This window comes from Tachyglossus aculeatus, chromosome 7 (genome assembly GCF_015852505.1).
Source record: "Tachyglossus aculeatus isolate mTacAcu1 chromosome 7, mTacAcu1.pri, whole genome shotgun sequence".
Taxonomy (NCBI): domain Eukaryota; kingdom Metazoa; phylum Chordata; class Mammalia; order Monotremata; family Tachyglossidae; genus Tachyglossus; species Tachyglossus aculeatus.
The window spans coordinates 24,425,027-24,441,403 of NC_052072.1; the positions used below are offsets into that span (position 1 = coordinate 24,425,027).

The 16,377-nt window shown below is 45.1% G+C and overlaps 1 protein-coding gene across 3 annotated transcripts in view; it reads right to left on the reverse strand.

Annotated features, from left to right (window-relative positions):
- Nucleotides 1-16,377, reverse strand: part of SRGAP2 (SLIT-ROBO Rho GTPase activating protein 2) — a 303,664-nt gene that overhangs the window by 141,444 nt on the left and 145,843 nt on the right. For all 3 annotated transcript variants that reach the window (XM_038748678.1, XM_038748679.1, XM_038748680.1), the window contains exon 4: nucleotides 14,318-14,480. In XM_038748678.1, the coding sequence (XP_038604606.1) occupies nucleotides 14,318-14,480 (163 nt within the window). The remainder of the gene's footprint in view (nucleotides 1-14,317; nucleotides 14,481-16,377) is intronic.

A 16,377-nucleotide genomic window follows, 5' to 3' on the forward strand; every position in this document is an offset into this window, starting at 1 on the left:
GTTTCTGTACAAAGATAATCCGGGCAGTAGAGTGAAGTATAGACTGAAGTGGTGAGAGACAGGAGGATGGGACGTCAGAGAAGAGGCTGATGAAGTAATCCAGTCAGGATAGGACGAGAGATTGAACCAGCAAGATAGCATTTTGGATGGAGAGGAAAGGGTGGATCTTGGCAATGTTGTGGAGATGAGACCGGCAGGTTTTGGTGACAGACTGGATATGTGGAGTGAATGAGTGAGCGGAGTCGAGGATGACACCAAGGTTGCGGGCTTGTGAGACGGGAAGGATGGTAGTGTCGTCCACAGTGACGGGAAAGTCAGGGAGAGGACAGGGTTTGGGAGGGAAGATAGGGAGTTCAGTCTCGGACATGTTAAGTTTTAGATGGCGGGCAGACATCCAGATGGAGATGTCCTGAAGGCAGGAGGAGATACGAGCCTGGAGGGAGGGAGAGAGAACAGGGGTGGAGATGTAGATTTGGGTGTCATCAGCATAGAGATGATAGTTGATAGGAAGCCTTCCCAGACTGAGCAGGAGGCCTTCCCAGACTGAGCCCCCTCCTTCCTCTCTCCCTCCCCTCCCCCCCACCCTACCTCCTTCCCCTCCCCACAGCAGCTGTATATATGTTTGTGCAGATTTATTACTCTATTTTACTTGTACATATTTACTATTCTATTTATTTTATTTTGTTAATACGTTTTGTTTTGTTGTCTGTCTCCCCCTTCTAGACTGTGAGCCCGTTGTTGGTTCGGGACCGTCTCTATATGTTGCCAACTTGTACTTCCCAAGTGCTTAGTACAGTGCTCTGTACACAGTAAGCGCTCAATAAATACGATTGAATGAATGAATGAATGAAACTGTGGGAGTGAATGAGTTCACCAAGTAAGTGAACATAGATGGAGAACAGAAAGGGACCAGGAACTGACCCTTGAGGAACCCCTACAGTAAGGGGATGGGAGGGAGAGGAGGAGCCTGTGAAGGAGACTGAGAATGAATGGCCAGAGAGATAAGAAGAGAACCAGGAGAGGACGGAGTCTGTGAAGCCACGGTTGGATAGCGTGGTTTTTTATGGCATTTATTAAGTGCTTACTATGTGCAAAGCACTGTTCTAAATGCTGGGGAGTTTACAAGGTGATCAGGTTGTCCCATGTGGGGCTCACAGTCTTAATCCCCATTTTACAGGTGAGGTCACTGAGGCCCAGAGAAGTTAAATGACTTGCCCAAAGTCACACAGCTGACAAGTGGAGGAGTTGGGATTTGAACCCATGTCCTCTGACTCCAAAGCCCGGGCTCTTTCCACTGAGCCACGCTGCTTCCCCGTGTGTTGAGGAGAAGGGGGTGGTCCACAGTGTTGAAGGCAGCTGAGAGATCAAGGAGGACTAGGATAGAGTAGGAGACATTGGATTTGGCAAGAAGGAGGTCATTGGTGATCTTTGAGAGGGCAGTTTTGGTGGAGTGCAGGGGACAGAAGCCAGATGGGAGGGGGTGTAGGAGATAGTTGGAGTTCAGGAATTCGAGGTAGCGAGTGTACAGGACTCATTCTAGGAGTTTGGAAAGGAGCAGTAGGAGAGAGATAGGGTGATAACTAGAAGGGGCAGTGGGGTCAAGAAAGGGTTTTTTTTAGGTAGGGGAGTTGGGATTAGAACCTAGGTCCTTGTGACCCGGGCTCATGCCCTGTCCACTAGACCATGCTGTTTCTTTAAGGGCCAGAGACCACCTAGAGGGCAGACTGCTATGCTAGGACACAGAGGTCAGGAGCCCCAGGGCCTAGAGTCACAGTGACCAGAGAGCCAAAGTACAGTCAACAGTCCTACCTCCATTCTGCATCCCCCAGTGTTGGCTTTGGCAGTCAATCTGACTCCCTTTATCAGCAAAGATACCTTTGGAGTAGTTGGCATTCAACCCCTTCTGGTCAAACAAGGGCCCTTCACATCCTATCTTCCTCCCTCCAAAAGGACCTCTTCATCAGGAGATAGGAAAAGGGAAGCCTAATTAGAAAAACAAAGGCCACCCTCTGGTCCTGACAAACCTTAACATGAAGGTGAGAGGCAACAATTGCTTGAAAAGGGACCCACAATCTCATTATAACTGTGACGAGAATTCCAAACACACTCAGCTTTCAGGAGAAGGCCAATATCGACCCATCCTACAGCCTCTCTGAAGGCCTCACACCCGACTGCTAGGCTCTGGCCTCATTCCCTATGAAAGATGTGGTGACATACAAATATCCAGAAAAATCCATGCTGCTTATATCGTTTTCATTTCTTTTTGCAACTGAGCTCATTAGCTACTCTTTGAAATAGCAATAACCAAAATGATTAATGCTCTCTTGATTAAATACTTACTTCATGCCCTGCACTGTGCAAAGCTTTGAGGCAAATACAAGATAACCAGATCAGTTCTGAACCCTACTCCACACAGGATTTACAAACTAGTACGATACCTTATCCTCATTTTAAGTATGAGGAACCCAATAATAATAATTATTGTACTTGTTAAGTGTTTACTATGTGCCAAGCACTGTTCTAAGCACTGGGGTAGATACAAGTTAATCAGGTTGGACACAGTTGTTTCCACACATGGGGCTCACAGCGTTAATCTCCAATTTACAGATGAGGTAACTGAGGCCCTGAGAAGTTAAGTGAATTGCCCAAGGTCACACAGCAGGCCAACAAGGATCCTGATGAAATTCTTTACTAATGTAAGGAAGTGAATTGGTCATACAGGATTGATCTCTTCTACCCTCCCCACGGCTCTTCCTCTCCACACATAAGAATAATAATAATAACTATTATAATAATGATAATAATAACGATAACACATTTTAAGTGCTTTCTCTATGCCAAGCACTGTTGTAAGCACTGAAGTAGATATAAGGTTATCGGTTTGGACACAGTCCCTGTCCAAAAGGGGCTCACAGTTTAGTCAGTCAGTTGTATTTATTGGACACAGCGCACTGTACTGAGTGCTTGGAAGAGTACAACAAAACAGTAAAAAGGCACATTCCCTGCCTACAATGAATTTACATTATAGAGAAGTATAGATAGGAGGGAGCAGGATTCAATTTCCATTTTTACAGATTAGGAAACTGAGGCACAGAGAAGTGAAGTGATTTGCTCATGGTCACACAGCAGACAGGTGGCAGAGCCAGGAATAGAACCCAAAGTCTTTGGTTTCCAAGGCCCGTGCTCTTTCCACTAGGCAGCACTTCTTCTCTACCATATACTAGCAGAAAACTAACTGGTCACAGCAGTTTTATCCTGAGTGAGTCACTTCATTCAGTCATTCAATCGTATTTATTGAGAAGCAGCGTGGCTTAGTGCTAAGAGCACGGGCTTGGGAGTCCGAGGGCGTGGGTTCTAATAATAATAATAATAATAATAACAATAATAAGACGGTATTTGTTAAGTGCTTACTATGTACCAAGCACTGTTCTAAGTGCTTCCCGGTTCCACCACTTGTCTGTTGTGTGACTTTGGGCAAGCCACTTAACTTCTCTGTGCCTCAGTTACCTCATCTGTAAAATGGGGATAAAGACTGTGAACCCCACATGGGACAACGCAATTACCTTAAGAATAATAATAATAATAATGATGGCATTTGTTAAGCGCTTACTATGTGCAGAACACTGTTCTAAGCACTGGGGGGGATACAAGGTGATCAAGTTGCCCCATGTGGGGCTCACAATCTTAATCCCCATTTTACAGATGAGGTAACTGAGGCTCAGAGAAGTTAAGTGACTTGCCCAAGGTCACACAGCAGTCATGTGGTGGAGTCGGAATTCGAACCCATGACCTCTGACTCCAAAGCCCGTGCTCTTTCCATTGAGCCACGCTGCTTTGCTACCTTGTATCTACCCCAGCGCTTAGAACAACAAATATCATTATTATTATTATTGAGTGCTTACTGTGCGCAGAACATTGAACTAAGCGCCTGGGAGAGTACAATATTATAAACAGACACATTACCTGCCCACAACAAGAATACAGTCTAGAGGAGTCATCTGCATGGGGGGAATGTCCATCTGCAGCTTTGAGCAAATTTCCACCCTGGCGCTTCGCTTGCCGACCCATCTCTTCTCCCTGGAGGACAACTCCTTAGCAATGACCCAACCCAGAAACTTTCCAAGTAGGCAATGACTAAATGCTGGCAGCCCGACGAAGCCCAACTTGGATGCCTCTGCCACAGCTGGCCAGGACCGAACATCCTTCAAACGGGTGTGTTCTGACATTTGGTACTGCGTTCCTCCGATGTCAAAAACTTCCTGCGAGCACTGGAGTCAAATGGAGTCCATATAAAGCCCAACTTAACTGCCCTAACACCTATCAAGCTCAAGCGACGCAATGTGGCCGGTGGATAGAGCACGGCCCTGGGATTCCTCATCCCGTCTCCACCACCTATCTGCTGTGTGGCCATGGTCAAGTCACTTCACTTCTCTGTGCCTCAGCTACCTCATCTGCAACATGGGGATTAAGACTGCGAGAGAGGAACCGCCACCAACCTGATTAGCTTCTATCTACCCAGTGCTTAGCACAGTGCCTGGTATACACTAAGCGCTTAACAAATACCATTAAAAAAAAAAGCTTCAGGCCCAGGGAAAGAAGAGGCAGCCCAGATGAGCATTTGGAAGTCCAGGTAAAGGGGCCAATGACCACATCCTTGGGTCAGACTCGAGTAGAGAGCGGGAAAAGAAGGGGCAACGCCAAAGCCAGGGCCTGAAGTTGGCTACTGACTTGGCTGAATTATCTCTTCAGTTCCTGAGGGCCACCTGAAGAGAGAGATTGGTGCAAACCTAGGCTCTGTTCCTCTCAAATCTAAAGAAACTGAAAGCAGCTTCTCCTGGACTCCTGAAAACCTAAAGGAAGAGGAGGAAGGGAAGGGAGCATTGTTTGTCCTGAAAAGCCTGGCACCACCCAAATGTATTTTGGTTTAAACTGAAAATGTGGGGGAGAGTTATTTCTGTTCTCAGAGGGATTCTTCAGGGTCTACTCCTCCCTGCGGAGACCACAAGGAGCAGGAGGCCCAGATTTGGGAGTTATATGCTTGCGTGGCTTTCCCTTTTCAAACCATGGCCACGAGCAAATGAAGATGGCAGCAATATTTGCCCAAACCTTGGCTCCGAGACGGGAGGAGGAGGGGAGCGTCAAATGGATTAGGCTTTAATCACCTGGAAAGCCGGGTGTAGGGAACACCAAATGGATTCCTTTTCCCCTAGAGCTCTCCAGACAAAGCGAGTCTGTTTCTAGGCTATGGACGGGAAGCTGATTTTCCCAGATGTCAAATTCTGCTAGAGCAAACTCTACTGCCGTTTGAAAAATGTAAAAGTCGCCTCAGCAGAGATAACCACAAGGGAGGGGGGTGACGGACGGCTTCCCTGGAGGGGCTCGGCAGCTAACACCAGACCTTTGTGCGGTTTCTCTGAACTCCTAAATTCAGACTGCTCTGATCGTGGCACTGGCCACGGTGACCTGGTCACTTGAGCTGCTGAGGGGGCGGCGGTCAAGGAAGAGCTGACCCCAAAGAGCAGAGCAAGGGGTGGAAGGCAAAGAGGAGTGGGGAAAGTAAAGGCTGGAGGTTGAGGAGGGGGGGAGTGGGGAGAAGGGGAAGATGGGGACAGGGGCGGGAAGAAGATGGGAGGAGAAGATGGAGAGGGGAGAAGATGGAGGGGGGAGATGATGGAGGGGGCAGAACATGGGGGGGAGAAGATGGAGGGGGAAAAGGCAGGGGAGGGTCGAGGGGTGAGGGCAGAGGCGGGGGGAGGACAGAATTTGCCACCCCCATGTGCCACCTGTACTACATCATGTAGCCCCACTGATGGGCTCTAGGTGAGGGAGGCTCTGCTGCCTCAGTTTAAACAATGCAGAGCGCAGCTGTGGCACTGTGGGTACCAAAGCTCGGCTGCCAGGTTGCAGAGGGCCTACCAATCAATCAGTCGATGGCATTAATGAGCAGCTACTGTGTGCAGAGCACAGTACTAAGCTCTTGGTAGATTACAATACAACAGATGTGGTAGCCGCAATCCCTGCCCACAAGGAGCTTACAGTCTACTGCAGGAGACAGATGGTAAAATGAATGACAGAGAGGGGAAGTAGCAGAGTATAAAGGTAGGTAAATAAGTGCTGAGGGGGAACATTTGGGGAGAACACCACTATCCTGGCAACAGCTACTTTTAGGCTCGGTCCCCTGATCTGGACTGTGGAGGAAGCAACGCTTCTATTACCTGGACTGTGGCTGCCAAGACTGGGGTGCAGTGGGAAGGAAGCAGGGGGGTCCCAAAACGTGGCAGCTTCTGAGATTTTTTGCCTATGGTACTTGTTAAGTGCTTATATGCCAGGCATTGTACTAAGCATTTGGAGTGATACAAGCTAATTAGGTCGGACCCAGCCCCAGTACCACTTGGAGCTCACTGTCTTAATTCCCATTTCACAGATGAGGCAACAGAGGCACATAGAAATGAAGTGACTTGCCCAAGGCCACACAGCAGACAGGTGGAGGAACTGGGATTAGAATCCAGATCCTCTGACTCCCTCCCAGGCCCGTGCTCTTTCCACTAGGCCATGCTGCTACTTGATGCTGCTAGATGATCTGAATGCCTTCGACATCACAAGTCCAATATCCCTTTTACGCTTGATCTGAGTGCCTTTTACATCACAAATCAAACACCGCTTGAACATAAGGGTGTTTCCAGTGGTTATGCCTCAAAAGGGATCGGCCCACTCAAAACCTGTTTGAGTGGGCTTTCGAATGAGTCGAAAACTTGTGAAACTTTTTTAGGTTTCTGTAATCAAGCAAGCAAAGTCAAATCCACCAGCAGAGTGGAAAAAGCTAACAGGTGGGAGCACATCCAGATTGTTGCTAGGTGCAGAAAAGGGGCTGCTTTCAAATCGAAAGCCACTTGGGAAGAAATGGGTTGAATCAGGGCGGACATGTAGCTCCCCATGGAACAGACAGTGTCCAATCTGATTATTCTTGCACTTAACACACAGCGTGGCTCAGTGGAAAGAGCACGGGCTTTGGAGTCAGAGGTCATGGGTTCAAATTCCGGCTCCACCAATTGTCAGCTGTGTGACTTTGGGCAAGTCACTTAACTTCTCTGGGCCTGAGTTACCTCATCTGTAAAATGGGATTAAGACTGTGAGTCCCCCGTGGGACAACCTGATCACCTTGTAATCTCCCCAGCGCTTAGAGCAGTGCTTTGCACATAGTAAGTGCTTAATACATGCCATTATTATTAATAAAGTTAATTAATTGTATTTGTGGCGTGCTTACTGGGAGCAAAGCGCTGTACTAAGCACCTGGAAGAGTACGATGTAACAGAACTTAGTCTAGAGGGGGGAACCAGACATTGATATAAATAAATAAATTATGGATATTTATATAAGAGCTGTGGGGCAGAGGAGGTCTGATAGGTGCAAATCCACGAGCAAAGACGACACAGAAGGGGGGCAGAGGGAAGAGGAAATGAAGGTTTAGTCAGGGAGGGCCTCTTGGAGTACTCTCCCAAGTGCTTAGTACAGTGGTCTGCCCACAGTAAACTCTCATTAATATGATGGATTGATATGTGCTTTGAATAAGGCTTTGAAGGTGGGGAGTAAAGCAGTATGGTGTAATGGATAGAGCAGTAGCTTGGGAGTCAGAAGGTTGTGAGTTCTTACCCAGGCTCCACCACTTGACTGCTGTGCGACCTTGGGCAAGTCACTTAACTTCTCTGTGCCTCCATTTCCTCATCTGTATAATGAGGGTGCATCTAACACTTTTTGCTTGTATCTACCCCAGCACTTAGTACAGTGCCTGGCACACAATAAGCGCTTAACAAATACCAGAATTATTATCTATCACATAATTATTGTTATTACAGAACCTGCTTTGTGGGACTCATACGCCCCCATCGGGATAATCAGTATCTCTAACCCAGAAATCAAAACCACAGGGGCAGCTTTGGTTTCTTTCTTCACCACATTCCCAATCGGCCAAGACAGCAGCTGCTCTACTCCTCAAGCACTGTTCTCTCGGTGACCTTGCTCGCTTCTTTCCTCCATTAGCCTTGGCCTCTAGGATGGTGAGTTAGAAAGCTTAGAGAATCCTACCCCCTGACAGCTAATTGCTGCAAGTGGCGAGTGCAGGCTACGCTTGCTTTGAGGAGGCCAAAAAAGACTAACAGTTTAAGTCACAAAACCACTTGGGAAAGACCTCTTTTTGAGCAGCCCCCCAGAAAATGGGGATAGATACTTGCCAGGACAGCCTGCCAACATAATAATAAGTGTTAAGCGCTTACCATCTGCCAAATATGCCAAGCACTGGGTTAGATATCGATAATCAGGTCCCACATGGGGTTCACAGTGTAAATAGGAGGGAGAACAAGTACTGAATCTCCATTTTGCAGATGAGGGAACTGAAGCCCAGAGAAGTAAACTGACTTGTCCACTGCAGGCAATTGGTAGAGCCAGGATTCTCCCCTGGAGTGGTTCTTTCCAATCAAGGCCGTTTTGTTAGGCTACGTGACTTGCCGTCATTAACCTGTCCCCTTCAGTCTTCCAGCCCACAGTGAATTCCCTTGGATCCCCTTTTCTGGCTAAATTAGGGCAAATAAGGTAAGTGAATAACCCGCGTACATCCCTGAGTAACTAATTTCTTTATTGAAAAAAAAAATTGCATGAAGCCCTGAGAGGAAGTCTCTTGCCCTGTTTCCCAAGTCTGAAAATCAGTGGCTTATTGAGGTCTATCCCTAGTCAGAGACCAACCCCACCAGGCTAGTTCTAATGCCAGTGGGTCTCCAGAAGCACTCAGGAAAACCTCAAGAATGCTGTACTCTCTGCAGCTGCCACCTGCTCTTAATCAATCCTACTTATTGAGTACTTACTATGTACAGAGCACTGTACTAAGCTTTTGGGAGGGTAATAATAATAATAATTATGGTATTTGTTAAGCGCTTACTATGTGCCAGAAGCTTTACTAAGTGCTGGGGCGGAGATGAGTAAATCGGGTTTGACACAGTTCATGCCCCACATGGGGCTCACAGTCTCAATCCCCATTTTACAGATTAGGTGACTGAAGCAGAGAGATGCAGAGTGACTTGCTCAAAGTCACAAAGCACACAAGTGGCGTTGCTGGAATCAGAACCCAGGACTTTCTGATTCACAGGCCCGTGGCTCTATCTACTATGCCATGGTAGACCCGTTTCCTGCAAGCGACAAGCTTACAGTCTAGAGGGGGAGACGGACATTAATATAAATAAATTACGGATTTGTACATAAGTGCGATGGGGCTTAAAAAGGACCTCAAATCCCATGCAGCAGTGACAATGCCAGGAAGAATGGGGCTCATCTCTGCCCATGCCCTGCCCTCCTCTGCAGATGAGGTAAAAGCCACATGTCTCAGCGAGAAGTCTGGGAGCTGCAAAGAGGAGAGGCAGGAATTCTCTCACAAAGAGGCTCTCTCAGAAGCACGGAGTGGATGGAAATCACAGCAAACCCCCTTCCTTTCCTAAGACACTTCAAGCGGGTGTCAGGCCTCAGTGAAGAGCTAAAGTGGTGTCCAATCTCTGTCAAGATCTCACTTAAATAGAGTTGGCATTTTAGCCCCAAGTACGAGACACCAACTGGAGCAGGAGAATTAAAAACCACGACTACAGAGCCATGGTTGATGGGAAAATCCACTGGGAAAATCCCGTGGAAAATGGCTCCCAATGCATTGCTCAAAGGCATCTGCAAGCAATACTGGGAAAAAGCATCATTAGAACTAAGCAATCTCTGACTCCATTTAGGGTAAAACCACACCATGGAAATTCGTCAACTGAAGCAGTCACAGGAGAATAACAATCTGCTCCTATGAATTCAGTACTGGAAAAACGGATTGGGCCACCACTTCATATTTTAATTCACATCTGGGGGACCCCACTGTTTACATACTTCATTCCCTAAAGTGGCATTTATCCCTACCCTCTGCTGCCTATATTTTAGCCAGTTTTTCATCCATTATAGAACAATCCTCCATTTCATGATTATTCAAGGAGTGAGTTCTGGCAAAGGGAACTTCATCAAACAATCGATTGTATTTATTCAATCAATGGTATTTATTGTGCACTTACTATGTGCAGAGCACTGTATTAAATGCTTGTAAGAGTACAATTCAACAGAATTAGTAGTCACATTTCCTCCCCATAACCAACCTATAGTCTAGAGGAGACAGACATTAACATAAATAATTTACAATACATAATTTAAAAAGTCATGTAAATAAGCGTGTTGTGATTGGGGCAAATATAAAATGTACAAAGGTCACAGATCCAAGTGCATAGGCGATTTATTGAGCATTTACTGGGTACAGAAAACTGTGCTAAACACTTGTGAGAGTTGGTAAACATGGCCCCTGACCACAGGGAACTTACAGTCTACAGGGGAGTCATTCAGTTAAGGATTACGGATATATACATAAGTGCTGTGGGTCTGAGGGTAGGATGAATAAAGGGTATAAATCCAAGTGCCACAGAAACTCAAACACAAGGGAGAGTAGGGGAAATAAGGGCTTAGTCAGAAAAAGCCTTTTAAAAATCTAAATAGATGTCAAGATTCCAAGCTCCTCTGAAAGCAAGAAACTTGTCTTTTACCTCTACTGTACTCACCTCAATGCTAAGCACGGTGCTCAGGACAGAAGAGGCTCTCAATAAATACTAATTTATTAATTTGTTTAGAACAATGAACATGGTGGAACTTCTTGCTCAAAACTTTAAACTAAGATCCAGGCCAACAGCACAACCCTGGTAACTCTGCTCTTAAAGACATCAGAATTGCCTCCCAAGACATGGGGTACGGAAGGCTCTCTTTGGGGAATTAAAAAAGATAGAAGTCTCTCAACCACTTCTTTCAGTTGATGAGATGACAGCAATAGAAATGGATTTCAAAATAGAAATCCAATCCCCACTGAACCTACAGGCTTTGCAGTCCACAAAAAGCTGAGAACTCTTACTATTCCTAGCACATAGTTGTTTAATGGAGGTGCTTCCTCCCCCCACCCCCCAAACGTTCACATTGGGTTTTCTCAACCAGAAACCTATAAATTCTCCATACTCTGATTCTCCTCTGACCCCTTCAATGAGTAATAGCAAGATCAGCCTTCTAGGACCCCTCCAGGGGATTTCAGACAAAATTCGTCGTCATGGAACAGCAGATCCAATTGCTAGGGACGTTTTTACCCACAGAGAAAAGGGGAGAACGATAGAGAAATGACTCCACGTTCTCCCTCAGGTCTGGAACTCCCTCCCCCTTCATATTCGACTGTCCACCATTTACCTCACCTTCAAAACCCTCCTAAAGTCACATCTCCTCCTCCCAGACTAAGGCTTTTATTTCTCCAACCACCCAGCCCTCTGCGTCGACCTAGGCACTTGGCTGTGTACCCAAGTACTTTGCTATTAACTCCAGTACTTATGCAAACATTCTTATACTCTATGTAGAGTATATAAACATTCTTATACTCTATTTTCCCTAACCCTAATCCACTTTAATTTTTGTCTCCCCTTGTACTATCACTAAATCTTGTCAGTTCAACCTGCACATCATTAAAATCTACCCCTTCTTCTCTATTAAAAACTCCTACTCATTAATCCAAGCACTTATCCTATTCAGCCTTGATTACTGTAGTAGCCTTCTTGCTGACCTCCCTGTCTCCTGTCTCTCTCCACTCCAATCCATATTTCACTCTGCTGTCTAGATTATTTCTCTACAAATACATTCAGTTCATGTCTTTTCACTTCTCAAGGATCTCCAGGGGTTGCCCATCCACCTCCTCAAACAGAAACTCCTTACTATCAGCTTTAAAGCATTGTCACCTTGCCCGCTCCTATCTTACCTCCCTACTCTCCTACTACAACCCAGTCCTCACACTTTAGTCCTTTAATGCCAACCTACAAATTGTACCTCAATCTCGTCTATCCTGAGGCCAACGTCTCGTCCACGTCCTGCCTCTGGTCTGGAACATTCTCCCTCTTCTTTTCCAACTGACAGTTACTCTCCCCACCTTCAAAGCCTTATAGAAAGTATAACACCTCCAAGAGGCCTTCCCGGACTAAGCCCTCATTTCCTCTTTTCCCATTCCCTTCTGCGTCACCTGAATTTGCTCCATTTATTCACTCCTCAGTCCCACAGCACTTATGTACATATCCATAATTTATCAATTTATATTAATGTCTGCTTCCCCCTCTAGACCGTGAGCTCATTGTGGACAGGGAATGTGTGCCTACCAACTCCCAAGCATTTAGTACAGTGCTCTGCACACAGTAAGCACTCAGTAAATACAAATGATTGGCTTGTAGATGGTAAGCTTCTTGTAGACAGGAATCATATTTACCAACTCTGCTGTATTGTACTTTCCCAAGCATTTAGTACAGAGCTCTGTACACAATAAATACCACCGATTGAGTGGATAGAATAGACTGGTGGAAGTAGTAAGACCAAATAGAGTACTAAGCAAGGCCGACCAATCTCACTCTGTGAGCCAGGGTGAGACAGGAAGCCTAACATCCCCCTAAACCAGACCTCCCCAGCTGCTCCTGGAATTACTCTGTCTTGAGAACTTGCATGTGTGCACATGTCCAAAGAGCAAACCGTAATTCCCTGTAACCCCCGCTACATACCCGATAAGGTATTGAATTTGCAAGAAGTCCCCACTACTCATATGAGAGTCAAGCCGGTCCTCGATGAAGTAAGAGAGCAACAGTGTAAGCTCCTGGCATTCAGGGATCTTGCCTCCAGCTTCTGCTGTACTTTTCCAAGGGCTTAATAAAGCACACTATACCTAGGAGATGCTAAATAATTATCACTGAAACTCCTGGAGACCCTCATTCGTCAGAATCATCTTGGGCTGAGCTCAGGGATTTCAACCTGCTGATGTGCTTGGAAGCAGCATGGTCTATTGGAAAGAGCCTGTGCCTGAAAGCCACAGGACCTGAGTTCTAATCCGGCTCCGCCACATACCTGCTGCATGACCTTGGGCAAGTAACATAACTTCTCTGTGCCTCAGTTTCCTCATCTGCAAATGGAGATTCAAGGAGAACCCATTTCCAGCTGTCTAAAATATTGGATTAGGACTTGAAAGAAGATGGATTGGTGCTGCTATAAAACTATATTCATATATTCATATGAATACTCAGAGTATATTAAAAACTTCCACATTTACTGTCCATCTACTCCTTCTTATAATGGGAGCCTCAAGTGGGGCCTGATTATCTTATATCTTAGTACAGTGCTTGGCACATAGTAACTGCTTAACAAAAATCACAATTGCTTTGGATTGTAAACTTATCCTCTACACTCTAAGCTTGTTGTGGGCAGGGAATCTGTCCACCAACTCTGCTACACTGTACTCACCCAAGTGCTACAGTGAGTACTACAGTTCTCTGCATACAGTGAGTCCTCAATAAATACGATTGACTGATATGCACGATAAACTGGAACAAATATGTCTTCCATCACCTCAATTTCTTCATCTAGAAAACAGGTCCAGTTCCCATTAATGTTTTGTGAGGTTCAGGAATAAGATTTCCACAGAGCTTTGATTCTCAGGCCAAGGAGTACTACTGGTAGAACAGATTATCCCCACATTCCGGCACTCTTGGTATTCAACCACCCCTAGAATCATAATCTTTGTCCAAAGAAAACTGAACCCTGACACAAATTTGGAAAGTGGATAATAATAAATGTTATGGTATGTTAATAACTATGGCATTCGTTAAGTGCTTACTATGTACGAAGCACTGTTCTAAGCGCTAGGGTAGATACAAGGTAACTGAGTTGGACATAGTCCCTGTCCCACATGGGGCTCACAGTCTTAATTCCCCTTTTATTGATGAGGGAAACGAGGCACAGAGAAGTGAAGTGACTTGCTCAAGGTCACACAGCTGGGATTAAAACCCACATCCTCTGATGCCTAAATGGGTGCTCTTGCCACTAGGCCATGCTGCTTCTCAGTAGATGGCATTACACCATTATCATGAATGGCATTTACTGTGTGCTATGTGCAGAACACTCTACTAAGCGCTTGGGAGAGTACAATACAACAGAGTTGGCAGACACATCCCCCGCCCACAACGAATTTATATGCTAGTAACCCTCAATTTAGACAGCACAGTTCCAGATAATTCATTCATTCAATAGTATTTATTAAGTGCTTACTGTGTGCAGAGCACTGTTCTAAGTGCTTAGATCACATTACAAATGACCTAAAATCCCAAATTTGACTTTGATGGGCTGCCAAGTTCTGGACATTTATTTGGAAGACTGTAAAAATATTCCCATGCATATTGCATGTTTGCACGTGTTCAATTACCTTTTTGAAGAGCCGACCCGAATCCTCGCTGACCTGGACAAACCGAGGAATGATGTTATTCAAGTAGATGTCGCTCAGTGTGGTGTGGTCCCTGCTCTCTCGCTTCACCTGGTTCAGCAGAAGGTTCCAGCAATTCACTGGAGAGAGAACATTCTGGTCCTTCCTGCGGGGAGAAAGGAAACATCACGGAACAGCCTTGAACAATAATTAAGACTTCAATCTTTGCAGCACAGTGGTCAGAGCTGGCCTCGAAATTCAATTGTATTTCAAGGAGAACCCGTTTCCAGCTGTCTAAAATATTGGATTAGAATGTGAAGGAAGATGGATTGATGCGGCTATAAAAGACATAATTCTATGAATACTCAGGGTATATTAAAAGCTTCCACATTGACTGTTGATCTCAATATAATATTTGGAGCCCCGCTGCTATTGGCATTGTATTAAGAATCTTAGGGCACAGTAAAGAACACGGAGAAAGAATAGTGCCTTCCCTCACCGACTCTAATCTCCACTGACTGTAAATGGAAATAATTAAGCGGATGATCATTCAGTACTCAAGGTTCTTCCAGCTATCCATGTTTTTCCTTCCCAATGGCCTAGGTTTTGATGGGGGTGGAGATGGGGAGTGTACGTGAAGAGAAGAAAATAAATACAGTCCAGACCTCCTGCCAAAATGAACAAAGAGGAGCTTGAAAACAAACCCAAAAGATAAAGTGCATCTTGGTTTGGAAAACAAGCAACCCAATGAGATGTTAGTTTCTCAGGAATCCACAGCGGCTCTGCTCAAGTGGTTTCTGGCTTGAGCGATTCGGCAGTGCTCAATGACAGCATCTGGGGCTGAAAGACTTAGGTCTTCATTTGGGGCAGGGGGATTGACATGTGCCTATCTCTTCCCCAGATCTTCTGTTTGCCTCGATGTCCAACCCCAGAACTTTGTTATGTAATACCTGGGTATTTAAAGAAAGAAGTCTGCATCCAAAAGCAATGTGTTTAACTGCTGCTAACCTCCTCAAACATTCATTCATTCAATCGAATTTATTGAGCGCTTACTGTATGCAGAGCACTGTACTAATCAATCAATCAATTGCATTTATTGAGCACTTACTGTGTGCAGAGCACTGTACTAAGCGCTTGGGAAGTACAAGATGGCAACATATAGAGACAGTCCCTACCCAACAGTGGGCTCAGAGTCTAAAAGGGGGAGACAGAGAACAAAACCAAACATATTAACAAAAGCGCTTAGGAAGTACAAGTTGGCAACATATAGAGATGGTCCCTACCCAACAACGGGCTCACAGTCTAGAAGAGGGAGACAGACAACAAAACAAAACATGTGGGCAGGTGTCAAGTCATCAGAATAAATAGAAAGCTAGATGCACATCATTAACAAAATAAAGAGAATAGTAAATATGTACAAGTAAAATAGAGTAATAAATCTACACAAACATATATACAGGTGCTGTGGGGAGGGGAAGGAAGTAGTTGAAATAACATATACTTTGAACAACTTTAAACAACTATTATATTTAATTTGTGACCCTGAAGATAAAAATCCAGTATCAATTATGACAAAGATGCTCATGCCAGCTATCGCTTTTAAAGTTGCTTTTAAAGTTTGAAACAGATGCAACTCACAGAATTGCATGCTTGTTTAGGTTTTTCCTATAAGCGTTTACTCCACTGGCTTAATTTTGTAAATTAAAACACTCCCTAAGTGTCAGCTTCTGGTATTTTTACTCAACTCAGTTAAAAGGGTGGTTTCTCTATTCAGAAACAGATGGAACAATAGGTTGGAATTTTAGATTTGATGACCACCAGGCTCACCCTTCCCCCATATTGCTCTAACTTTTGTAAAGCACTGGTGTTTGGTTCTTTGAACTTCTTGTCCATTAGTCGTTTGGAAAGACTTGTAAGTAGATGTTTCAGATGATCATTTAGAGGGGGACCCACAACACTGCTCAACTGCACCAAAGCATTCAACCCTCTTTCAAACATGAATCCCTAAAAATCAGGCAAAAGAGCCATGGATACATTTTTCTTCTACTTAAAGACATTTTCAG